We start from the raw sequence: 27,823 nt of genomic DNA on the forward strand, positions 1-27,823 counted from the left end.
AGCTGTAGCCCAGGTCCATCAGAACTAAGATTTTTAGAGAAAAATTCTGCTAAATGTTTATTTTATTACATTTTTATATTTAAATTTTGTCTAGTAATTTCAATTTGGTTTCTTAATGGGAAAACCCCTACAGGACACAGACAGAAGTGACAGTAGTGTATGAACTCTTCAAGAGCTCATGTTTCCCACCTCCAGTTCTATCTCGGTGAGGAAGTGAAACTAAAGCCAAGACACCAAACCAAGCAGGTGCTCCGCAGCAGAGGAGGAAAGAAATGAATGTCAGCAGAAAGCAGATGTCTACAGCCCTTTACCAATATCCACAACCATGTTTAGAAGATCTTTAACATATACATAATACATGACATTTCGGTTTATCAGCAATGAAAAGGCCTCAGACCGCGTTCACACATAGAATTTGAGCAAACACAAAAGGCTGTGGGAAGGGGCTTCTCCTAATCATTTAGCCATTTATACTGAAATGCTTGCGATGAGGGAGGAGTCACACATGACTCCAGCGTTGTGTATACTAACACTGCGCCAGTGCTTGGGGGCAGGCCTTGGCCCAATCACGTATACATTTCTATGTAAAACGTTTTTAAATCAATGCCAGATACCAGGTTCTGGTACCCGATTGGATGCGTTTCCATGGACCAGGCCTAGCCCGTCCCCAGGCGCTAGTACCACATGTGACCACACCCTCAGGAATGAAACCCACGTGTTTAGCATTGTTTACATGCCCAATTCAGTGTAAACACATTTCCAATCAGGCCGAGCTTCTCTCCGATTCTATGTGCATTGCGTTTCCAAATGCTATTCAAATACTAGCTAGGGGAGAGTTATCAGTTCTAGTTACCCATGGCAACCAATCAGAGGTCAGCTTTTATGTTATAAACACCTGTGGGAAAATGAAATTTGAGCTCTAATTTGCTGCCATAGGCAACTAATACAGTTCTGCACTCGGACAGTAATGATAAATCCCCCCTGTGTATAAATGTAGCCCAAGCCCATTTCCATCTGAATGTAGAAAAACCTACAAACAACATGCTGCAAGTAAAGTACAGTACCATATTTTTCGGACTATAAGGCACACCATCAGTAAATGCCTGCTAAAACGTCTAGGTTCATATATAAGGCGCACCTGATAAGGATGAATGACCAGCAGGTGGCAGACCTGTGCACAGTTCAAGGCAGCTGTTGTCTGCAAGTACAGTTCATATATAAGGCACGCTGGACTATACGGCGCACCTTTGATTTCTGAGAAAATCAAAGAATTTTTTGTGCGCCTTATAGTCCGAAAAATACGGTACATGTATGTAAAATTGGTATCCCTAAAGAACAAAGTTTTAAAGCAAAAGGGTACAAATGATAAGTTCAAAGACCTCATGGTCACCGTGTGTTAGTCTTGATGCCCCTCCCCCCTCAGTAGATTTGGCATAGGATAGCTTTATAAACTGCGCATGCTGTAGTTAATGTACCAAGCTCATTGTCTCGCCCATTTGCAGTCAGAGGGGCAAATAGATGAGGAAAAAAGTCAGGCATAGCCAGGAATTGCGACTTTTTCATGGTGCCATGTTGTACCATCAGTATCAAGAGATGCAACCAAGGGTCCTGGTCTACATCGCACTATTATTTTTCTCACCTCATCCAAGGCAACATAGAGCAGGACCGTTGGCAATGAATTATTCCAACATTTAACTCCCACTATTTTGGGCATCTTTTTGGGAGGATGTTTGCATTCTTGAAGGAATATGAAAGATAAGATATACTTAATCATTTTGAGCTAAATTTCTTTCTAAAGCAAAGTAGTTTTTATCAACACCATGTTCTGATCCTAGAGCTTTTCTCCATCCTGCTGCAACATTTGTGCCATTTCTGTTCCTTTTAGTATAACATTTGTAAAGGATGTATACACGAGATTTTGTGCCTATAGTCCTCTGGTTACTGTATGCTTAAAAAGAATAGACTTAATACAGTGGCAGCACCATTTCCATGTTACATTGAGTCAGTACGGTATATGGAACCGATTTGGGTATGTGAGAGGCTATAGACATGGGTCAGAAAGGAGATTCTAGAAGTAAGAAATTGTTAAAGGGGTTGGCCACTATCTCATGTTTCTTGAAATGTGTGCGCAAGTGTGGAGGGCAGGATATTAGGTAATTTACCAATCTATTAACGGCTTTCTTGATATGTAAAGTGAAGCCTCTTGTCTTTTATCTCATCAGCCAGACATCCCTGTCCATAAAATGGCAGCAGGACCTTATGATAATATTTATGAATATAAGATAATTGCCCCGCCAGGACCTTGGTTAATGGACATGTATCACTTGACCCTCCATCTGCGGCCATGTTATGGTCAGGTATGGCTTTATATATTCATAAAGCAGTGTAAAACTTTTAATATATATTGGTAAATTATTTAATATCCTGACCCCCCCCCCCCCCCCCCCCCCCCACACACACACATTACAAAATACAGGAGAAAGTGGCCAACCCCTTTGCGCTTTGATTTTTCAAACCACCTCAAGTAGAATTTTCAGAACATCTTTATCGCAGTTGCCCCTGCTCCATTCATACACATTAGACTGGACAAGAAGGCTTAGACAACTGTGAGAGCATTTTTAGCAGTGACTGTTGAGGCCACCAAAGGGCCCATCGAGGGGAACACCATGATAGGAAGAACAATTATGTTTTACACCTTCTCTCTGCCCCCCTTCTTAATAATCATCAGCTCATTGTCTGAGCCGATACCCGACTGCAAAACAACTGGCCGGAGCCACTCGGCTAAGCGCAGTTTACAGAGTGGTCAACCAAACTCCTGCTAAGCTCCACCCCACAGTCTTATCAGCCAATAGAGAACGAAGAATGAGTGTAAAGATATCTCCCGTTTCCTTTTATGCAACAACCTTCTTATACACTACATGTACGGCAATGCTGTGGTTTAAATGGTTTTTATTGAAATCCTTCATATTTACAATGATAATTTTTGCAGTGAATGGAGCTTTCAATGAATAGGCATTATACGGTCATTTATTAAGTAGAACAATATTTTTGAGCTGATATTAGACTTCCAGGTTTGGACCATATCTACTGAAACGCTATCCAAGTGATGGCATTTCAAGTTCCAAAAGAAACGTGCAGCTATCTTGAAGGGTTTTTTTTTTTTTCTTGCAGCCCGTGTACTTATAATATTTAATTAATACATCGAACACATAAAAAAAAGAACAAGATCTAAGCCAGATAAAACATTCAAAGAATCCAGGGTGGTTTTTACTTATCAGTGTCCCATTATGTGTTCCAGCTGGGTAACAATGCAATTGCATGGGCGAGGTCTAATGTGAACTAGGCTTAAGGTGTCCTGAACCATTCCAAATGTCTTGTGTCAAAACTTAAGTAGATTTCCAGCTTTCCCATTCTGACCTGCTCGGATCAGCAGCCAAAATAGTAGAGATCCAGTTCTGCTACAATTAAAATACTATGCAACTTCCAGGTTGGTCTGAACTAGAGCCAGACTAATCCAAGAACGTGTGGGTGCCGATACCAGTCCATGTGTGGTTCTGAAGCATGATGTATGTATACAGGTAATTCCAGAGAATTCCAAAACCTTCCATGTAGGAGCGTTGAAGATGGGAAAGGAGGATGGGGACGCATCTTTCCTCTCCCAAACACTCCCCACACCCTTCAGACAGTGCGACAAAGTTATACTCTGATCTCATCAGGCGCTTACATTTTATTTGAGATTTTCATTCATGCCTCGTTCAGAATTTTCTTCACACACGAGCACACGGAGAGGTATTTAAACCGAGATGGAGTCAAAATAATATTAATTAAAAAAAAATACACTTCTCTAATAAACAGAGACATAATGATGCTGCTGATGTTGAGAAGTCCGATTAAATAATGTCCTTATTCCGGGTTAAAACACTTGAACAGGGAAGGGAGGTACAAGGGTAGGGGGATGGGGAAGGAGGAAAGGCAGGTGGGATACAAGACTTTGGGAGAGGGGAGTTCTAGGGATGGTCGGCTTTAACCAAACTGAAAGAAGAAGTTCCCAGGTCCGGATGCTACAAGAGATAAAAGAGGTGATTAGTGAATATCTACTAGGATATACTTTTTCCCCACACTGTGTCCACAGACCCCCAATCTCACGTCCACTGTACATTCATGTCAAAGTCTTTTTGTTTTTTTTTTTAAATGCCCATGGATATGAATGAAGAAAGCAGTACAAGTGCAGACCCCTGTTCTTAAGACCCCTGCAATTCGGAGATGTGGGCCCATCACATCTGAAGAAAATGTAGCTCACATGGTGATTTAACCAACATTTTTTTTTTTAAATAGTTATTGCACACTGATGACATCCATTTTTTTCCCTGACCCATCCATTCTTGGTCCGCAGGAAAGGAAAAAAAAGGGATATATGAAAGAAACTGGACATGTAAAAAAAAAAAAAAAAAAAAAAAAAAACATAGAAAATAATCAGCAAGTTAGTTTCTGTAGAAGAGTCATGGGAATTTCTAAAAAAAAAAAAATAAAATAATAAATCTGTTGGATGGACAAGGTAAAGCTGAGCTAACCGGCTCTACTTGTCACCAGATATTCCCTGCTTAATGAACTAGGAATACAAGGTTGGCAGCTCCGGGAGAGCACAGCACGTTTATTGTCATATAATGGTGTCAAGAGAAGGGTCTCTCCAACAGCTGCACATTACACAGATAGATGTACAGTGTGTGCATTGGATTACCAGTGTACACTGAATCCCCTTCTCCTTACATAATGTGCACAATACTGTCAATTCACATGACAAGATTCTTCTTAACCATTCAGTACACAACGGAGAGGAAGAATGGACACACAGGACACGGTATACTAAGGAGTATAATTGGGGGCCTTTTGTACAAGTTACCTAGTTATGTATGAGCGAGTATCTCTAATCAGTTTATTGATAGTTGCTTAAAAGTGCCGTTTCAAAATAATGTTTTTAGAATTTTTTTCTTAGTTCTATAGCAGCAGACTCTCTGCATTGCAGATACCAGTGACACTTTGCCTTGTCATCGTAAAGTGGTTATAAAATATAGCGGACTAGCTGTGCAGCCTGGGCTAAAACATAAGTAAAATAGTAAAAAAAAAATTTAACACACTGCAAACAATTACTATATTAGCTAAAGTGAACAATATGTATATGCAGTGTTAGGCTCAGTTCACACTACCTTTTAAACCACTGTTCATTAACACTTAAAAAAACAAAGGTTTAAAATCCCATGGACATCAATGTAAAATGTTATGTCATCTGTTATAGAGGGGATAGATAGGTATATAGGTGTATAGATAGATTTGTAATAATACATGTTAACAGTAAGTAACATGACATGTCTTCAGTTATGTTCAGGTCATTTTTTTTCTGTTAACGGAGATAAGTAACGGAAATGCTGACAGTGTGAACAGAGCCTTCGTTACATGCTCTTTATTAGGATCAATAAATGGGATTAAAAACTATAATCCCTGTCTTAGCATTTCTACAGTGTTTAATACATTTGTTCTTTGCCAACGGGCAAACAGTGTCAACTACAGGCAGTTATTACAGGAGTTAATGGCGAAGCAGGCTGATTCCCAAGGTAGGGCTCATTCACACGCGGTATGCCCGCCGTGCAGGCATACCGCCGTGTGCTGGAGAGGAGGAGGAGGTGCCCCTTCTACCTCCATAAATAACATCTGCGCACGGCCGCACACTTGCCGAAAGATTGAGCATGCTCTATCTTTTTGCAGTGTGCTGCCAGGATTGGTGCCACATGTGTGGCACACGTGAGGCACCGTATCCCCGCCGTGCCGCTATTGCAGTCTCTGCCACATGTACGTCCCCACAGACGGCCATGTGAATTTACCCCAAGTGATTATGTTAGGGTCTTGGTTTATTAAAAAAATAGGGTAATTTTTGTCTTTTAGCAATTAGGGTAGTCTTTTAAAGTATTATCTGCCCTCAGGCCTGGGTCAGCAAGTAATAGTCTGCCAAAACATACTCCATAAAAGATTGGTTGTCCATACGGTACAACATAAATCATAAGAGTCACAGTTGCTCCATACACAGCAGTCACACGCATGCTATCCAACTTATAGAAATCCCTCCAGAAACCTACCTTCAAAGCTGAAGCCTCCAGGACCACTGAAGAACGCCTTAAATATATTGTTGGCATCAAAGTCTGAAAGAGAATAAAATATATTAATATTTACACACTTTATATTATGATCAGGAGAGTAAAGCTATGTGCATACGGAAACATCAACATGTCCTTCTACACATTGTATAACGTTATATGTTCATGGGAAGATCCTTTAGACCAGAGATGTACAATTTGCAATTCATAATGTGATCCTAAGCCCCCCACCTCACTGCCTGGACACTTGCATTAGATTTGCAAGGCACAGCTCAAGGGGAGGGAGAGATCAGTACAAAGTGCAGCTTTTGAGTTCCTTTTTTGGAACAGGGATTCTCAACCCATTTCTAGCAGTATAAAGAAATAGATGAGGTGGCAGTGGCTGTGATGAAAGACAAATGCTCTCTGCCACCTCCGTAGAAGTTGCCACCCGTTTTTGTGATCATGCAGGGCACACCGGTCAGACCCTCACCAATGTAATATTTATCACCTATTCTGTGGATAGGCCAAAGTTTTGTAGTAAAATCACTTTATTGTAAATCTGACAATATGAAGCATGCTCCTTGTGTACCCCCAGTTTAGGGGATTTAGCCTCTACATGATGTCACTTTGGTCTGGAAAGTCCGCATCACTCACCTCCCATGTTCATTCCATCCTCCTCCAAGTCCTGCCCACTATCATAGCGAGCTTTCTTCTTCGGATCAGACAAGATTGTAAAGGCCTCGCCAACTTCTTTAAATTTCTTTTCCTCCTCCTTTTGAACTTCTGTTGTTGCAGCGCTGTGTCTGTCTGAATGAGATGAAGAGGACCCGTCAGTACAGACGTATAATCAGCCTTGTGTGTTTACACCACAAGTAAGCCAATGGTACAATAAAGAATATAACAGCAGGTCATTGGTGTAGGGTCTGTACATAGATTATGTACAGGACAGGAATCCACCGTATACATCGCCCATTACCTGGATGATGCATAAGCGCCCGTTTTCTGTACGCTTTCTTGATCTCGTCTTCTGACGCATTCTTGTCTACCCCTAGAATCTTGTAGTAATCTTTCCGCTTGCTTTTCTTTAATTCCAGCTGTGCATTCTTGAGGAATTGCTTGTGTTCTGGTGAGAAAAGGGTGTAAGGAGAAAAATGTCAGATAAAAGCGCCATTGTTTCCCTATACACTATTGTTTGCTCACAAATGTGGAGAACCCAGTGAGCGCTCTTCTTGGTACAGTGGCACGCCATCTGCCATTCCCTCCCCCACAACACATAATGACACATAAATAAACACTGGGGTATGTATTCGACAAATGTTGGCCTTGTGCCCAGACCACCAACTTCCCAAAACTATGCGCTCAAAATGGCACTGCCCATGAAAAGTTAAGATATGCCATCATGTGTAATTCTCTGACTGCCGATTCATACAGTGAATCTTTCAGCCAATACCCTGCAAGTGAAAAAAGATTTTACTCTTCATTTCACCAGTTCTTTTAGGGCCTTTGTATAATAACACATGACTATGCTGCGGTTTTTGAGTCCTCACAATACAGTATTGTAAGCTCTCCAATATCACAATCTGGAGAGGTCCAACACCCAAGAATCAATGTAAAGCCACATTGGCTAGGTTTCATTACAGATTCCATTAACAATCACAGTTCAAAGTGTATGGGATTTTAGGGCTCAGTTGTTAAAGGTATGGGCACCACCCATGAGCAGTTACATATGAGATTATTGGATTGATTGCTCAGGAATGGTGTGGGCTACAGAAATATTTCCAGTCATGCCAGAATGAGTGAAACAATGGCTATTTAAGGATGTAAAAAGTTGTGGTCTCAGAAGTGGTTCCAGAAGTCTGTAATTTCTGATGTAAGTGAGAATCCATCAGAAACTGCAATTACTACCATACACACTGTGGTAGACATACTGGGTCAGATTGCATTTTTGGATCAGTTTCATGTACACAATGCTTTATGTTCCATGCCCAGTTCTACATGAATAAAAATCACAGTATGATCTGTACATATGCCAGCGATATGACTGAGAGGAGGGGTGAGCACAAACTTACCTTTTGTACTTTCTGTTTGGTAAACCTTTTCATAATCTCTAACTGCTTCTTCATACTGTTCTGTGTCTGTATAACTAAAGAGAAATACAACTTTTACTACAAGTGATTTTTATATTACCGTATTTACTTGAGTGTAAGCAGAGGCACTCAATGTTAACACAAAAACCGACTCGGGTATAAGCCTAGGGTGGGAAATGCATTGGTTACAGCCTCCATCCAGAATATAGCCCCCACCCGCCCCCCCAGTACAAAATAGCCAGCCCCCGCCCCCCCAGTACAAAATAGCCAGCCCCCGCCCCCCCCAGTACAAAATAGCCAGCCCCCGCCCCCCCCAGTACAAAATAGCCAGCCCCCGCCCCCCCCAGTACAAAATAGCCAGCCCCCGCCCCCCCCCCAGTACAAAATAGCCAGCCCCCGCCCCCCCCCCAGTACAAAATAGCCAGCCCCCGCCCCCCCCCAGTACAAAATAGCCAGCCCCCGCCCCCCCCCAGTACAAAATAGCCAGCCCCCGCCCCCCCCCCAGTACAAAATAGCCAGCCCCCGCCCCCCCCCCAGTACAAAATAGCCAGCCCCCGCCCCCCCCCAGTACAAAATAGCCAGCCCCCGCCCCCCCCAGTACAAAATAGCCAGCCCCCGCCCCCCCCCAGTACAAAATAGCCAGCCCCCGCCCCCCCCCAGTACAAAATAGCCAGCCCCCGCCCCCCCCAGTACAAAATAGCCAGCCCCCGCCCCCCCCAGTACAAAATAGCCAGCCCCCGCCCCCCCCAGTACAAAATAGCCAGCCCCCGCCCCCCCCAGTACAAAATAGCCAGCCCCCGCCCCCCCCCAGTACAAAATAGCCAGCCCCCCGCCCCCCCCCAGTACAAAATAGCCAGCCCCCCGCCCCCCAGTACAAAAAAGCCAGCCCCCCACAGTACAAAATAGCCAGCCCCCCGCCCCCCAGTACAAAAAAGCCAGCCCCCCACAGTACAAAATAGCCAGCCCCCCGCCCCCCACAGTACAAAATTGCCAGCCCCCTGCCCCCGATTGGCCGGTATATAGCCAGCCTCAGCTCCCCAGTATACCAAGCACAAAAAACAAACTCTGTATTCACCATTCCCATGCACTCCACAGGCCCTCCTCTTCTGGATTGCCGCCGGGAGGTCCTTGTGCACTGGCCGTGCAGACACTATCACGTCAGTCGCTGGCTGACAGTGTGTGCACCACCTGCTGCTCCTGGTGCACACACTGCAAGCGTATGACGGCATAGTGTTGCGGGGTCAGCACATGGACCTGCCGGCAGCTATGAAGGGGAGGACCTGTGGGAGGGAAGGGAGGAGGAGAGTATTTTTTAATAGATTGGAGTATAAGCAAATTTTAGTCTTTAAAACTCAAAAGTTCAGATCAGGTGATGAAAATGACATTCATCCAATAATGGTGACACAATCCTATATGAATTTATCAGTGGTTCACATGCTGAGCCAGCGATCCACTTCTTTTTGTGGGACTGTAGAGGATTAGGAGTGAATTGAGCATACAGACTCATCTTAATCAATGGAGGTCCCAACAATTGACCCTTGAATAGGGAAAGCAGAAACAATTATGATCACAATTCAAATTCTCTTATAGATCCCCACCATTGTGCTCTCCGTAAATATGCCTTGATGTAGGTTTCGTCCAGTTTTACTGCATTTGTACAATCCTCTATTGCCTCATCCAGTTTCTTAAGCTGTGGAAAAGACATGAGGAAAGAAGTAAAATTAGCTGTAAACATGTAGCATAGAAACAATGGCTGACATATGGGATGTGATTTCCAAATGTGTAGTATCTTTTTTTTGTGGAACCATATACATTAATCAGGACCTGTCACCCATAAAAAAGTCACTAAGTGCTAAATACTATAGTAAGCAGCTCCTAGTGCTACAACAGCTGTAGCAGTGTTACACTGCTAGCGTTATCAGAAACCTCGCTGTACAATAGAAACGCCGGACCGTGCTGTAAACAGTCGGACGCTTTCACGAGAAGGCAGTGCGAGGCGCTGCTTCTCCCCCGAACCGCCCCTCGAAATCCTCAGGCCGACAGTGACTGCTGAGCTTCATCCAGCAGTCACCGCCCTAGTCCCGCCCCGGTTCTATTGTACAGCGTGGCAGTGTTTGCTAGCGTTAGAGGTTTCCAATAACGCTAGTAGTGTAACACTAGATGCTGCTTACTTTAGTACTTTTTATGGCTGACTATTCTGCTTTATGGAATATTTTGGTCATATGAAGCCATCCTCATATCCAGTGGCAAGGCAACTGTTTGATCAGTGGGAGGCTGAACCGCTGTACAAGGCAATTACTGTAATTGTGAACATTGAGGGTCACGATGGAGGAATCCCTATTGATCAGACGGTTATCGCTTATTTAGTGAAATGAGAGAAACTTAAAGCCTATAGAATATCCTTAAAAAGAACCTGATTTGGGACCCTAAACCACCTACAGGTTTGAATAGTTTAGGTTCCCAAATCCCAGAGCTTTCCATGGCCTCAATTTAAAAATAAATTCGATGAGGAATATCGGACTGACATCAGGAGATCCCACCCCTCCTCTCGCGTTGCAGCAAGTGAGGCCAGGACTTCCCCTGACTTCATTGCACATGGGCCGTACCTACGGAGGACCACTAGCGACCTGTGCCTGGTTTAGTGACCCAAATCGCGCTGACAGGTTCCCTTTAAGTTACTTGCAAGAATAAAATGTATCTACATTATCTATGCTATGAAATCTATAATACAGAAGACCAAAACCGCAGATGATAAACACCCCCACAATACTACTCACCTTTGCATTGACAGTGCCACGATTACAGTATAATTTGGCATTGGTTTTGATATTATTGGGGTCTATGCTAAGTGCTTCTGAGTAAAGTCTGTAAGCCAGTTCATAGTTCCCTTCCTTAAATGCCTGGTTTCCTTCTTCTTTCTTGGCTTTTAAGGCCTTGGCATTCTGAGAAATGAGTACAACATATAGTTATATTACAAGAAGCCAAGTACAAGGCTCATTCTCACAGCTGGATGTAGGACCCACAGTACAGCACTTTTAATTTAGCCCTAAGTGGCTCATGTATACTCCTTATACTGGTATTTGATGGTAGCAATGCAAATATATGGATGAACCTCAGATAGCAGTGAAAAATTACTATAAAAACATAGCTGAAGAAAATCTAGCAAATTTCTGCACAAAACTGCTTTTGGGCACAAGATGTGCAAATGCTTAAAAGGGAAGCCGTCATCAGTATTTACTCCATCAATCTACTAGAACCCTCAGGTAGAATATGAAATGTTCTATGTAGAATTCACTGAAATCTTTCCTATATATAAAAAAAAAATAAATCTCCCCCAAAGTTAGGCAAATTTGACCGATTTGCAGGGTGAGTGTTAGTTCAGAAGCCCCTATCTTTCGTTCTATGATTTTTGTGTCATATTAAAGATAAGAATCTCATCTTTCAGATTCCATCAAGCTTATGATTCTGTGATCTAAATAACTGAACATACAGGCAGTTAAAAATAAGCAGGAACTGGATCTTTATCTGCAGCTTGCATTTCCAACTACACTGGAGATTACAAGTCAGAGAACACAATACAATTTCCTAGGGCTGCATTCACACGTGGCGTTAAAGCATGCATTTTCAAAAGCATCACAACAGCTAAGAAGAGGAGATTTACACGATAACATAGCAGCTAACACAATGTTTTGTATACGCCATGTTGACTGATTTGTAGTCATGCAAATCTCTTCTCAGCTGTTTTTGTTGCATTAATGGCGCGTGTGAATGCAACCGAATTCACCCAGTTAATCACTGAACAGAGTGAAGATCTGTGTTGTCATGCCATGTCGACATTTTAGAGCATTTCGAATGAAAGCCCACACGCTGCAGTGACCAAACCTCTCATTAGCAGAAAGAATCAAAAGACTAGACTCGCCTTTGTCGAGGAGCATGCTGTATGGACACAGGAGAAGTGGTCCACATTTCATTTTAGTTATGAAATCAAGTTTCATTTGATGGGAAATATTATGTTTGTCAACAACCTAGGGAAAGACTGTGTGTAAGGAATTCAGTGAAAGATGCTGGAGGAAGTGTGATGGTTTGGGAAATGTTTTTTGCAGCAGTTGAACCTCTTATAAAGCTACATTGCAAAGTGAATACAAGTGTGTATCAGAACTTTCGACAACAACACGTGCTTCCCTTATTTCTTTCAAACAACCAGTCTGTTCTTGTCTTGAAGGACAATGCCCCCTTTTCAAAGAGAAAAATGGGTAAAATTTAAAGACTGGATGAAAAGTGGACCAAAATCCCAGCAGAACAGTGTGAGCAACTAGTGATATCCTTTCCATGTGCTTTGGTCATCGCTGTTCTCCAATTATGATCTTCACTTTTTTCAACAAATAAAAGTTTTTATGTTAATATACTTTGGTAAATAGTGGCACAGTCTACCCGTTAAAATCCTTAAAATATTGATTAATGCAGGCTAGATTATTTCTAATTTTTATCTCCAATTAGCTGTCTGTATCTCTGGTTCTGTAGCTTACAAAGCCATAGGCCTGATGGTATCTGAAAGATGTGAATCTCATCTTTACTACAACACAAAAAGTATTTTTCTAGGTACTAAAGAAGAGAGGGGGTCATGAAGTGGCACTACCACTTCAACCAATAAACTTGCGATGATGAGGTGAGAAGAGTCATATTTGACTTTATTTTTTGTAGATAAACAGGTGAGATTTTACATAAGAGGAATTCTAGAAAGGACATTTCATACTCTACTTAAGGGGATTAGTTGTTTAGTGGGGTAAAACTTGGTGACAGCTTCCCTTTAAATCTTTTACACCACACTTGTCAATATCCTGAAAACGTAGGGTATAAGGTGGAAGTGGGGTCCTGGCACATTTTTGATTACTTACAGTGGAAAACTCATTTATCACCATATGAACAGAGCAGCTGGCACATACACCTGCGGCTCTATTCATCTCTATGACACGGAGGGAAAGAGCTTATCATCGTACTCAGCTTCTTCCGTGCCATCGACCAGGACTAGGGCAGCATCACACAGAGCAGCAAGTTGATGCGACACTTGATGTGGCTGAATGGAGGACAGTGAGTATTGGAATAAGACCAACATGTAAAATGCAGGTCTCCAAAAGTCTCTTTTCCTAATGGGCATTCTAAGAGGGAGACAACTGGAAATATAAAGGTCCTCCGAGGCATCTATGTACAACTTACCCTGCAGGCTAGTCGTGCCTTCTGATGGTCTGGGAACATTTTTAAAGCTTGCACAAAAAACTGCACAGCCTTCTCAATACAGTCTTCATAGTATAGACATAGACCCCGGACATAAAGGGCGTCTGCATTTGTAGCGTCCATTCGTAAAATGTCACTGCAAAGAAATGGAACATAATGGAAATATTGTCTCATTAGAATCACTTTTTTTTCTTTAAATAATATATTTTTTGCATGAAGTTAAATGGGTTGAACCAAGTTCGCATGTGGATAACAAGCTGATCGGAGAGGGTTTGACTCCTGGGACCCCAGAGGGGTCCTGTCCCCTTTAACAAGTGGAGTGGTAAGTCAATCTTGCTGTTTTCTGCTGAATTCAATAGTATGGGAGTGCCGGTAATTGTAGTGCACAGCACATGGGTATCTTTGGCAATCCTATTCAGTGTCCATGAGAGTGACAGGGATAGTCGAATATTGGGCTCAGCAATTTCCAACATTCCCATTCTAATTAATGGAGCATCAGGATGCAAGATAAACCCATCACTTTAAATGTTAGTGAGACCAGGACCCCCACCTTCTCTGGATAGTTGGGGGTCCCATTCTTGTTATCGGTGTAGGTCTCAGCAGAAAGATTCTCACCCATCATTTTGTTATACCCTATCCTATGGATAGTGGATTATTTGCATAGTTCTTACAACCCCTATAAAGGGATATCTGATGTATTGCTTTGCTATCCACATATAGAGGATTGCTGAGGGTCTCAAGCCAATGGGGGATGCCTGTAACACAAGTTAACAAGAGAGAGTGGCTTTTAGCGCATGCAGAGCTGTTCTTCATTCATATTATATGGAGCTGTGCATAAGGGATATTTTAAAATAACCAAGACTTTAAAGGATTTTCTACAATAAGAAAGGCTGCAATTTATATCACATACATATCTGTCCATATGAAGTGTCTTATTGCAGCTCAGACAGATGTGGAACTGTTTCTAGTAGAAAACAGACATTTTTTTCTTTTAGGGATCGTGCACACGACAGTCAGGGGGACGTATGTACGGCCACAAGCTTGCGTACATACGTCCCCCGTAGACAGTTATGGTGCATGGGCTAGGTATGGTAAGCGCAAAAAGCTACAAGCCGTAGCTGCGAAAAGATAGAGCCTGCTCTATCTTTGCTGTATTTACAGCCGTGCAGCTAGTATTTTCTATGGAGAGGGGTGGGGGCGAGCAGCGATCACCCCCTCCCCCATACGATGACGCGTGTCTGCCGGGCTACAGCACGGCGGACATATGTTCGTGTGCATTAAGCTCTATTCTGAATATTACAGTCTATCATTTGTGTATACTTTGCATGATAAAAGGTATGACTATTTACCATACACTTGGGAGAATATACACACTCCCTGTATAATAAAAATTTTATTTTGATAGTTCCTCCTATTTGCAGGTAAAAGACACAACCTCAGCTGTGCAATAGCAGTAACTGGAAACCAGTACACCTAGGCAAGACAAGCTATAAAATAAGCATATACACACCTAGCAACGGACTGGGCATCTGGGTAGCGGCCAAGAAGCGCCAGACACTCTGCTTTGAGGATTTTGAAGCGGTGGCAGGCGGGGGCGACTTCTAAGGCTCGGTCCATGCAGAACACAACCTGACATAAGACAGAGTAAGCAGATGACCACAGAATAGCAGTGTTAAAATATGTCAATCTAATTTTCAACTTTGATTTTAAAAAGGGGATGTCTGAAACTGACAAATAACAGCCTATCATTGGGTTAGGTCATTGATTTCAGGACCAGACATCAGACTCTCACTGATCAGCTGATATTGGTACATTATACAGAGATAGAAACCAAAGGCTTCAGTAGCGGTAAACCCAAAGATAACGCTAACCCAGAAAGCAATCCTAAAATATTTTTTATTAAATCACCAAAAAACAACTAGCAAAATGCTGACACCTTCAGCAGAGCAAATCCCAACTTCATACAGGCCAATTTAGACTGCATTCACACAAACGTGCGATTTCTCCAGTCCTGTATTTCCGTGCCATATGAGACCGTATATACGTGATGTTTTTCATCCGTATGCAGCATGTATTTAACCCATATTTATAAGTCCCCATAGACTTTTAAGGCATACGTAACTGAAATACAGGAGAAAATAGGACATGCTCTATATTTTTATATGGCAAGTAAACGGTACAGTGTTAACAACAGCAATATAAATGTTTGGACGTATTGTCCATTGAATGTGGCCGTATGTAATGTGTGAATTATTTTGGCTGGGGTATGGTTTCTCAGCATTTATATAGGTGTTTATTGTATAGAAGTGGTGCCACAAAACAGCGGCACAGCTCAAATTCATTTAGACACCTTATATATAATGCCTTCTGCTTCCAACTAGGTACTTGTAAAGATAGCAGCACATACAGCTGACTGGTGTGGGGTCTCAGAGTTAGACCCCAGTAAAAGGATAACCCATCCACAGGATAATTATCCTCTTGATGCGGTGACCAATAAGCTATAAACATACATTCAGTAAACGTCCAAGCTCCCTCTAGTGGTTTCTACAAGCAGCCACAGCGTCGATATTAAAAAAGCAGTAAACAATAAAAAGGCCAAAGCACACGTGTAAGAAGGAAAAAGAAAAAAACTACAAATACCTCCTCTTAATAGTTTTCCCACTAATGGTCACATTACAGCTAAAATTCACCAATACATAAGGCCAACTTCCATACGTTGCTGTTACACCTCTGAACAATTTGTTTTTATACATCATAAAAACGCGTCACACAGTCAGTTAACCCCTACGGGACACAGCATCTTTTGGCCTAAAGGACGCGGCCCCATTTTTCAAATCTGGCCTGTGTCACTATAAGTGGTTATAGCTTGGGAACGCTATGAGATATCCAGGGGATTTTGAGATTGTTTTCTCGTGACACATTGTACTTCAAATTAGTTTAAAAATTTGGATGAAATCTTTTGCGTTTAGTTATGAAAAAAAACAAAATTTGGCAAAAATGTTGAAAAATTCTTTATTTTCAACGTTCTAAATTCTCTACTTTTGATTCAGAAAGTCATAGCACCCAAATAAATTCATAACTTACATTTCCCAAATGTCTGCTTTATGTTGGCATGGTTTTTTCAGATTCCACATATTTTACTAGAATGTTATGAAGCTCAGAATTTGGGTGCCATTTTTCACATTTTTTGTAAAATCGCCAAAACCTGTATTTAGATGGACCTGCTCAGTTTCTAATTGACACTGAGAGGCCTAAATAATAGCGAGACTCGTAAATTACCCCATTGTGGAAACTACACCCCTCAACGTATGAAAAACCACTTTTAAGAAGTTTGTTAACCCTTTACGTGTTTTATAGGGGTTAAAACAAAATGGAGGTGGAGTCTGCAAATTGTAATATTTTTTCACAATACACTCATTTTGGGTGGAAAATTAAACATTTGTAATGGATAAAATGAAAAAAGGCTCCACAAAGTTTGATACGCAATTTCTCCCGAGTACACCGATACCCTACATGTGGTGGTAACCTGCTGTATGGGCGCACGGCTGGGCATAGAAGGGAAGGAGGCGCCATCCGGAGCAGATTTGCTGTCACATTGTACAGGCTATAATTTTTTTCTTTTTTTTAATGAGGACCTATAGGGGCTTATTTCTTTTGCCACATGAGATGCACTTTTCTAATACATAATTTTGGGGCATCTATAGCTAATTGGTGAGATTTAATTAACTCTTTGTTGGTGGAGGAAATGAAAATCATCAATTTTTAGGAAAATTTTTATGTGTTTTTTTTTTGGCCGTTAACCATACCATGAAAATAGTATATTATTTTTATTCTTTGGGTCGCCACGTTTATGAAAATACTTCATTTATATATATTTTTTTATTTTTTCCCATTTTTACTGAATAAAAAGTAATTTGGCAAAATTGTTGTTAATTTTAGCATCACCGACTTACATATGCATAACTTTTTTATTTTTCACCTCAAAAATCTGTTTAAGGGCTTATTTTTTGCAAGAATGATAGCTCTTTTTAGTGGTCTTATTTTAGATTGCGTAACTTTTTAAAATCACTTTTTTAGAGCATTTTTAAAGGGCATTAATAAAAAATCATCTTTATCAGAGAGAGTTTTTTTAGGTTGTTTTTTACGGGGTTCACTTTGCGGATCTAATAACGATTCTGTTTTATTATACAGATTGTTACGGACGCAGGGATACCAAATATGTGGGGGTTTTGTGTATTTTATTCAATTGTACTGAATAAAAACTAATTTGGAGAAAATCTTATTCATTTTAGCATCACCATCTTTTCATATGCATAACTTTTTTATTTTTTGGCAGATAAATCTTGTTAGGGGCTTATTTTTTGCAAGAACAGTTGTTCTTTTTAGTGGGCTTATTTTGGAGTGCATAACATTTTTTAAATCACTTTTTAGAGCATTTTTTATAGGGTATTAATTAAAAATTATCTTTTTTCGGAACGTTTTTTGCGTTTTTTTCCTCCGGCGTTTACCGTGCGGGTCCAGTAACAATTCTGTTTTATTATGCAGATTGTTACGGACGCGGCAATACCAAATATGCGGGGTTTTTTTGTGTTTTTATGTTTTTTATACTTTATTAAGTTTTTTTATGGGAAAGTGACATTTTAGGGGCTTATATTTTTATGTATTAATTTTTTATTTATTATAATGTGTAGTGTTAACTGTTTTTGCATATTTTTACTTCTACATACTTGAACTTAAACCAGTGATGCTCTGATCACTGGTTTAAGTTCAATACACTGCTCTACAATACTATTTTATTGTAGAGCAGTGTAAACTGTCTGAGCAAGCTTGCGCATGCTCAGACAGTTTACAGCCAGACCCGGAAGGGGTCTGGCTGCCATGGAGACCGGGCAGCTCCGGGGCACATGCCAGTCCTCGGAGCTGCCCGGCAGAGGATCGGATCCCCCGGTAAGCGGCACGGGGGATCCGATCCACAGCGCTAACACCGTTACACGCCGCGGTCATGTTTGACCGCGGCGTGTAAGGGGTTAACACCCGCGATCGGAGCCGGCTTCGATCGCGGGTGTTAGCGCAGGCTGTCAGCTGTACTAGACAGCTGACAGCCGCTGCTTCTGGTACCGGCTCCGTTCGTGAGTCGGTGCCAGAAGCAGGACGTTATAGAACGTCCCCGTGCGCTAAGCATCTAGCCCCGGGGACGTACTATAACGTCCTGGTGCGCCTAGGGGTTAATGAAGCGTGCATCCTCGTCCTGCCTCTCCGTCAAATAGTAAATGGCATACCCCTTCTCCTCAACAATGGAGCTCCAAGCAGTCAGACACCACACCTTGATATACCCTATCCTGTTTAAAGTTTATACAAATTAGCTCTAGCTAGCCAATGGTGTAGTAAATTGGGGGAGATTCCTGCCAGTTTCCCTATTTCACCAAGTGATGGGCAGGCAGGTTTCTGAGTGGAAAAGCGGCGGAGACTACAGTAGAAAACTCTTCCAGATCAGGTCCACCCTGGCCCATATTTACCAAGAGGCTGGAGCCTCTTAGTAGATATGGGCTTCAGAGAGCTGGCAGGGAGAATTTTAAGACTGGCGTTCAAAATTTAATGTTTTAATGAATTTCCCTTATTGTATTTTTGATAAATACTAACATTATATTGTGAAATTTTTGACAGGTAGATTACATAAGATTTTTTTTAGCAATCTGTGCTGAACAAGCCATAAAATTCTCAATCAGTTCACATCAGCGCTAATTATAGCAGCAACGGATCTGCTACATTTCACATTGAACCCATGAGTAGTGGATAATAATGGATCCATCATTGGACCAAAGAAGCACAGTATGCGGTGCCATTTTCTTTGCTGATGGAATCTACAATGGAGACTTACCAGCACCTCCAAACCTGGTGTAATCACTGGCTAAGGGTACATTCACACGCGGTATGCCCGCCGTGCGGGCATACCGCCGTGTGCTGGAGGTGAGGAGGAGGTGACCCCTCCTCCCTCCATAGGAAATAGCGGCACACGGCCGCACATCCGCCGAAAGATAGAGCTTGCTCTATCTTTTTGCGGTGTGCGGCCCGGATCGGTGCCACACATGTGTGGCACCGGATCCCCGCCGTGCCGCTATTGCCGTCTATGGGGACGTACATGCGGCCGCAAATTTGCGGCCGCATGTACGGCCCCGCAGACGGCAGTGTGAATGAGCCCTAAGGCCTCATTCAAACGGCCGTTGGGGGAAATAGAGAGAGATATATATATATCTATCTATCTATGTCCCCCAGAGGTTGTCAATGGGCACGTGGCGCCGTATGAAGCGGTACGGTACACACGTACGGCCCCGCAACGTTCCGTGAAAAGATAGGACATGTCCTATCTTTTCTTGGCATACAGCACTGTGCGCCACATTTATGGAGCAGTATGGTACGGCGGGCACACGTGTGTGTGCATGTAGCCTAAGGAATAAATATTCATAGAGAAAATTCTCTAACCTTTCTGAAATCCCGTTTTTCAAAGTCAGCTTCTCCAATCCTTTCATACTCTAAGAGAGCAGCTGCATTCTTCAACTAGGAAAAGAGGGGCAGTTTAGTGTTGTGGGCGCCTTCTCGGTGTGCCCATTAAGATCCATAGTCCAGGAGTAACACTACTCAGTACTGATCCTCTTACCTCTTGCCGTGTCTGTTCATTATTTGGCTCCAGTTCCAACACTTTTTGGAAGCAGCGTGTAGCAGCCATTGCATTTCCCAAAGTCAAGTGACACTTTCCCTCTCGCTGATGACCCTTGGGTCGAAAATGTATAAAATGAAATAAGCAATCAAGCCTGAGTCATAGAAGTGCCCGGAAACACCAGAGTGTTTGACTCCAGCAGTCCCATAGTAGCAGGATGCATACCTCCACTAAACATAGGACCTACCTTCACAAAGGTGTCATCAAGCCGAACAGCTTGTTGAGCATCTTCCAGTGCCTCCCGAAACTTCCCAAGCATCATCAGCGTAGCAGCTCGGTTTCCATAGTAACTGGCATTTTTGCTTGAGCAGTCTATCAAAAAAAAAAAAAAAAAAATCATTAAAAGAAAATTACTAGGAATGTCCAATGTAGAAATGTGTCAATTTACATTAGTATACATAGAGGGCGCTCTTATCACATCAGAATAAATAATAGTTCTATTACAATGAAACCCTAATTTAACTTGGGGGAGATAATATGCAGCTTTCATCCCTTCAATTAGATTTCAGAGGAGAAGTTATTATTGCAGAAAATAGGAATGTTAAAGGACCCGATTATGGAGGTTGCAGATTCAGTAGGTAATTGTATATTTGCAACCCTTTATGAATCTTTATCTTCAATCTCTGTTGTAAATGGATCTATAATGGTGTCATTCAAGAGTTCTTAACACTTAAAGGAAGGTAGTTTTAAAAATTTATATAATGGTTATATAGCGGCCTGACCATTTTCGAAGATTATTCTAAGAATTATAACGCCTCTTCTCTTGCAGAAAATATTTTTTGTTGGAAGGAATCTCTATCCTGCAATCATGATAAGCAGATCACAGAGCGTCTCATCGCATTTACAGAGCAAGATAGCAACAACGGACCTTGTTTTTACAAACCCAAGACCATGAGAGTTTCCAATAGCTAATGGTTAGGTGGAGGTCTCTAATTCTGTCACCACTACCTGTTAGAGCCGCTCACAAGGATTGCATCCCAGCTTATATCTAGTCAATTCATATTAATCATTCTAAAATCATCTATTCTTCATTATGTAAATAAGGCTGGTCACATGGAGAGAAAGTGATGTCACCGCTGATGTCACCTGCTCATTGTACATCTCTTAAGTCACTTGAATACAGCTTTAGTACCTGATTGTTTAAGTTTACAGGCATGTAAAAGGACAATGAAGGGATGGGGGCAATGCTTTCTAATGGCAGTTTATGACAAAATATTTTAGTTTTGGAGGTTAGTTTATTGATAGATAGAACATTTATTTGGTTGGGCTGTCCACTTCTCTGAATATTTGGGAGCAACCACAAAGTTTAACATTAATTCAATAAGGCAAATCTTTCTTCAGCTGTTGCATCTGTAGACGCCTAGTACAAATGCACCCTGATAAGGTTAGATATACATTCATCAGCCCTAATGAAATGGACCTATTAGCATGCAGATCCATGGCACCAAGGCCGGCGGCACATGTGGCATTTTGAAGCAGTTTTTGGTCCATTTTTAAGCAGTCCATTAAAAACCGCATGCGTTTAACGGACTGCTTAAAAACTGCCCAATAACGGCTTCAAAACACCACGTGTGCCGCCGGCCTAAGAGTGCAGCTACACGTTTAGTTTTTTCAGATGCAGTTTTGGATGATAATGGGTTGAGACAACAATTGAAAGGTGCAACTTCTGCTCCTACTTTAGGCATCAAAAACTGCATCTTAAAAACTAAAGGTGTGGTCGCAACCTCAGAGAAGAAAATAACTCCGTTATCTACTATGTGAACATACCCAGGATGTAATACAGGGCTACTCTCCTGGCTACTAAATTCAGAAGCATCAAACACCTCATTACAAACAGAGGGATTCTGATGCCGAGTATACACACAGGGACGTCAGCTGCTCAGTCAAGTCGGCTGTTTTTAGAGATGAAACATATGGCTAGGAAGCAGCTGGAAGCAATGACATCTGCTGACGTTACATACCAGCGAAAGCTCAGAGAGGTGGGACAGATCTGTAGTGTGCAATTGGGGGAAAAAGGGGGAGAGATAAACAAATATCCTGCCTCCCATCACAGTGCAGGCCTCACCATGCCACAGCTAGTCAGTGGGAATACAATAACCCCCAGCAGTACTCACCGATGGCCTTGGTGTAGTAGTTGTAAGCGTCACTGTAGTTCTTCTGGGAGTACAATGCGTTTCCCCTCTCTTTGTAAGCCTCCGCTTCCCTGCAACCGAGAGGAAGATCTTTATTGTTACATTCACGGCAGATTGATCTTTATAAGGGAAACTTATATTTCTGGAATGTAATGGAAAGCTGTGAAAAGAAAAACTACACTTTGATGGGTTTTATTTTTACAATGTTACCTTTATACTGTGGATCAACATGAGGACATTAAACTTACACAAAGTTACCTTTATCTTATGCTTAATTCGTTGTTGGCCATGCTGAATAGTTCAAAAGAAAACAAAAAAAAGGGGAAAAAAGTACAAAAAATATTCCCACTACCCCTGCCCCCTTTACCCATGGCATACACAAATATTTCCAAAAAATTTTACAAAAACGTTCTTTGCCTTGCGCTATAGCCTGACACCTGTAACATGTCTTAATTCAGTGTTTGGAGTCCCAGAAGTGATAATTAGGTACGGGGGAAGTTTTAATTTCATACGGTACCATTCTGGGGACTGAACCTCAAAATTTAAATTTACAAAAAAAAAATGTTCCCTTGCCTTTTATTGGTGGAGAACTAATCTGGACAGCGGCACTATTCAGAAGGTGGGAAACAAGTTGTTTGATGTCTGTGACTGTAAACATGTTAGCGATGCGTTTTGTAGGTATCAAAAATGTCAATTGATTATGCAGCTCAAGTACGCCATTAGCAAAGTCACGTGATGCCAAAGCATTAAAGGGGTGGGCCAAAGTTTACAAATTATAATCAATCCATAGGAGAGGCAATAACTTTGGTGGGAATCAGCCAACCAGGACCCTCGGGGCAGTGTGCCTGCTTATAATAAAAGCCCCACCACTCCGCACATCAGGCCCCTTCCCCTCAGGATAAATCAGGAAGCTCTGAAAGTCGGAAGTCGCAGAGCAGGAACACACTGCTGCGCTGCCAAACTGTGTCTGAATTGGCGGTAAGAGATAATGAGGAGAGATAATCACAATTACTGGAGGTTCACTATTAATTGCGATCATCTCAGGGCTTGTACGTACAAGCACTAATATATGTCCCCCACCATCACATTACTACCCCCTTGGCTGTGTACTATGGTGGGCAGGGTGCTGCACTCGTCAAGCAGGACAGCAACAAATACCTGCAGTATGAGCTCATACTTCCCACTCATCCACAGCGAGAGCCTAAGGAACGTGCAATGGAGGATCTCTTCGGTAGAAACACAGCGTGTTCCCTGCTAATAAGACACAGCAAAGCATGAGACTAAGGGAGATGCCACACGTTAGCGTTTTGATTCAGTTTTGTGACTGAATCAAAGAGCACTGGGGAGGCGCACGGCCGATCACATATGTGTTTCTGTGCAAACGCATGCGATCGACAATCAGTGCCCGGGGTCTTGTATTGTGTAAATGCAAGACACCGGGACAGATTACCGATCGCATGCGTTTCATACAAAGACATATGCGATAGGCTGCGGGCCTCCCCAGTGCGCTTTGATTCCTTTACAAAACTGAATCAAAACGCTAACGTGTGGCATCACCCTAAGGCCTATTGCAATGTACTCGCATCACACTCACATTGTAAGCTTGCCTAAATGACCATCCTCACACCACGTTTTATGTGAAGGCTGACAGCGTATACATAGACCTTTATTGTAAGGGTTTTAGCCTCCATCTGTACAGTATACATCTCATATTGTGAAAAAAAAGGAGGATGCCATTTAAGCCTACGGGGGACAGATGCAGCAGTACCACATCTCCACCAGCCTCTGCTGAGCGCATACGTCGAAGGGTGGACCCCAGTGATGTCACTGTCTTTATAAGAACACAGCAGTGATGCCTGGCAAGCAACTAAAAGCCCAGCGAGTTCATAGGGGCCAGGTATACAACTATGCGAGGTCAACTTCATCCTAAACTGGAAAGTTTCTTTAACAACTTACAGTCTGCAGTCCTTTCTAAATAGCCTCTTCTATCCGTTCTACTTTCTGTCTTTGTACTGCACTTGGACTTTGTACTAAATGAATTGGAAGAGAATTCTAACTGCTTTTTAACATTTCCCTTTCTCAATTTTGCCTTACAAATACGGTTAAAAGAAAAATCTTAAGCGCACAACAGGGTCCAGGATTCATGGACCGGGTGAGTACGTTGGCTAAGACACCGCGGCCTGTGTGGATGTATATTCATGCATCCGTACAACAAAACGCAACATATAATCCAAGAGAAATGAGAGAGTCCAGAATTATATAAAATCTGACATTTCCATCTCGGCCACTCAGCTCTAATCTATTGACTTATTAAGCTAACAAACGCAGCGAGGACGCGGCAGCTGGTGATAAGACTGGCATCAATCACCTCCTGCGCCTGGCAAACGCTTCAGCGATAACTGCGCAGTGCAGAGGTGACCGAGCCTGAGATCCACTGCAAATCCTCGCGTCTGCAGGAGGAAACGTGATGCCTTCCCCGAGCAACACAGAAGCCTCAGCCGTCCCCGGCTATAAATAAGAACTGTTTATGTCAGAAGGAAAACTTAACCGCACAATACACCGACGCCTTCACATCAGGGGAATCATTGCTTTGTTCAATCATACAAATGTCATCCTCCATATCCGGGGCCACTGTCAGGAGAGATGAGCGGGGGAAGACGCTACATAGAAGCCAGCCTGTAATTTACATCAGAACATTCAGATAGCGCTGGAGAGGACAGGAGGGAAGCAAGTTCAATGGAGGCCGCCATCATCTAAACGGCTAATACATTCAGTGTCTTAAAGGGGAACTTCATATTTAATTTAAGATTAGCTTATATTTTACAGCTTATATTTTACAACTGTCTGGGTATGCTGGCAGTAGTAGTTTTTTTCCCATTGTACTTTACATAACACTCTTCAAATTAAAGGGCTTTGATATAGTATAAAATATTATAGATACAGGTGTCACTTATGTATATGGGGCCATCAGAATATTGTATATACTGTGACATATAGGTCTGTGATGAGAATATCCTGTCCTCTCTCCATGACCCTAAAGAGACAATCCAAACAATGCTTCATATTTATACCTCGCTGGGTGTAGTAGTGGTCTAACAGTGGTACAATGCCGCAGGAATAATACAACACCTCTAGATGTGGTATGGTCGCGGCCATAGGGATGCTGTGCCACATATCATTGTCAGATCAGCAGAAGACTGGTAAGGCCTCATGCACACGGCCAGGAGTCTAAAATGGCACCATTGACTTTATTAGGAAATACGGACATGTATCTGGTCACTGCAACGTGAAGAGCCTGTCAGACCACAACATAAGCAACAGAACATATCCCATTATTTTTACGTTTTTCTGGTACAGTCTCTCAATAGAAGTCTATGGAATTCCAAAAAAAAAAAAAAACGGCCTACATACGGGGTTGTCTACCATATATGGCCCGTTTTTTGTGATGGGTTGTCAGTATATAGAAACTTTCACTGCCTACTTGCAGCCTTTCACTGACAAGAAGCAGAGATCTGGACAGATGATGCTCTGATAATCGTACCTGAATGTTATTTATAAATGTGTATTATAATATTCCTAGAGTAACTTTTTTTAATTTGTCATCTGCAGCCAGAGGTTGATGGAACATGCTGGTGACAGCTTAAAGGGGTTATCCAGAGGTTTAAAACCATGGCTGTTTTTTCTTCCAAAAAAAGTGACACACCTGACCATAGTCTGTGTCAGTGAATGGAGTTACAATACCAGCACAAATCATGGTCAAGTGGGACACTGTTTTTGGAAGAAAGAAGACACATCAACCTCTAACTATAAGAAGCTATAAGAATCTCAAAAGCCATTGAAGGGTGACATAATATCAGAGTGTGACCTTAAATTACCTCAATACCAAATAACAGTCCATGTACTCTAATAGAGTAAAAACTGTTTTTAAAGACCAAATTAGAAAATAGGGAGAGGGGCAATTGGGAATCTCATCTCCTCATCTACCTCTCGGACCAAGAATTTTCAAACATAGAGACACCGTGCAAGTCTATGGCCACTGACTACAGGTGCAACACACAGAAAGCAGACACACATATGCGGGCCGTATGAAATCAGTGTGTAATCTGTTGGCGGATTAGTCAGTGAAAAAAACCGCACCCGTTTTTAACAGGTTTTACCAATTATCTTAACTAAAACTGGTCAAAAACTGATGCGTTTTCAAAAAACGCATGCGTTTTTGGATGGACTGCTTAAAAATGGGTTCAAAACGCCATGTGTGGCATCACCCTAAGGGTGCGACCACACATTCAGTTTTTCAGATGCAGTTTTTGATGCCCAAACCTGGAATGCATTAATAGTAAGAGCAGCAGCACTTTAATTATTTGTCACAACCTATTATAATCCACGCCCGCTTTTGGCTCCAAAAACGGGCTCCTTGAAGGTTTACACGATTGTGAACCACAACTATGGCAGGGATGAGTGCTATCATATATTTTTATGTTCCGTAGACTTCTACAGCAAGGCCCGAGACACAAACACAGGTGTGATAGGGCTTGATGTAATCACATGGATCCTTGAAATACATGTTCATTGAAATAAACTTGCCGTGTGACATCGGCTAAGAGAAGGAGACGACATGGATAATACGGGAGTTATTCCGAAGGAGACGTCGCCGACCTTTTGGTCAGATAATAATATTACACTCAAAAAGGTTTTGTAATAACAGATGGATCTGATTTTGAAGCACAGTAACAATCCGCCATACAATACACAGTAAATAGCTACAGAAGTGGCTCTTGTCCCCTGTGCCGTCTTCTGTGAGACACCGAGGCAGCAGATTGTGATGAGATGTGTCTAGTACATGTATGTTACACGTGATAAAGATGCATGACCTGGACATTATCACATACATCACTATGGGACATCTCTATTTCATTATTGGGAGAGGCAGCAGTTATGGAGGCAGCTCCCTGTGATGGGGCACATTGTAGGGCACACAGATGCCCCCACACTGACGGGAGAGGAGCCCCAATCAGGCCTCAGGCTGCCATGCCGCCCCCTCCTCCATGACCCCTCCACATGTCGCTCGTCACAGCTGATCCCATCGTCTTCCCCCGGTACCACACGCTCTCGTGTCACACACCTTTCCCGCTCCTCCGCACTCCTCTCCGGCTCTGCAGGCGCCATCATCACATCGCAGTCCGCGGTTGCCGCCATCTTACCGCCGGCTTAGAAGGGAAGGAGAAAGAGACGCGACTTCCGGGTCCTCCGAGCCGACACGAGTGCCCGTGAGATCCTACAACTACCACAGAGACGAGAGAAGCGGCTAGTGATAACCGCCCCGGAAGTACACGAGCGGCCATATTAGAAGAGGGCGGATCTTGTTACTGAGGGCAAGAAGTCGTGTTGTCATGGACACAAGGAAGCCTTAAAGGAACATCTTGTCTCTGTTCATGTTTCAGCATTGTTATCTTTTTACATCAGAAATAATGTGACTATGCTGACTAAGATTATAAAAGAATCAGCCAAAAGCTGATTATTTCCAACTTA

The 27,823-nt window shown here is 42.3% G+C and overlaps 1 protein-coding gene across 1 annotated transcript; it reads right to left on the minus strand.

Moving 5' to 3' along the window:
- Positions 1 to 2,932: 2,932 nt before the first annotated feature.
- DNAJC7 (DnaJ heat shock protein family (Hsp40) member C7) lies at positions 2,933 to 27,616 on the minus strand. Its single transcript, XM_072111683.1, has 14 exons — positions 27,417 to 27,616; positions 22,277 to 22,365; positions 20,350 to 20,474; positions 20,103 to 20,216; positions 19,928 to 20,002; positions 14,958 to 15,076; positions 13,430 to 13,583; positions 10,993 to 11,157; positions 9,814 to 9,905; positions 8,198 to 8,271; positions 7,105 to 7,251; positions 6,783 to 6,935; positions 6,129 to 6,191; positions 2,933 to 4,061 (listed from the first exon to the last, which is right to left on the minus strand). The coding sequence occupies exons 1-14, from the start codon at positions 27,488 to 27,490 to the stop codon at positions 4,024 to 4,026; spliced, it is 1,482 nt and encodes a 493-aa protein (XP_071967784.1). The 5' UTR covers positions 27,491 to 27,616; the 3' UTR covers positions 2,933 to 4,023.
- Positions 27,617 to 27,823: the final 207 nt, after the last annotated feature.

The sequence above is a fragment of the Engystomops pustulosus genome, chromosome 6 (genome assembly GCF_040894005.1).
Source record: "Engystomops pustulosus chromosome 6, aEngPut4.maternal, whole genome shotgun sequence".
Lineage (NCBI taxonomy): Eukaryota > Metazoa > Chordata > Amphibia > Anura > Leptodactylidae > Engystomops > Engystomops pustulosus.

Bases quoted from the DNA above. Each gene is read 5' to 3' on its own strand.
- DNAJC7 (XM_072111683.1), bottom strand. From the start codon at position 27,490: ATGGCGGCAACCGCGGACTGCGATGTGATGATGGCGCCTGCAGAGCCG. The intron at 22,366-27,416 runs GTGTGTGACACG...TCTCGGTTGCAG, and splicing joins AGTGCGGAGGAGCGGGAAAG to GGAAGCGGAGGCTTACAAAG. The intron at 20,217-20,349 runs GTAGGTCCTATG...TTTCGACCCAAG, and splicing joins TTGATGACACCTTTGTGAAG to GGTCATCAGCGAGAGGGAAA.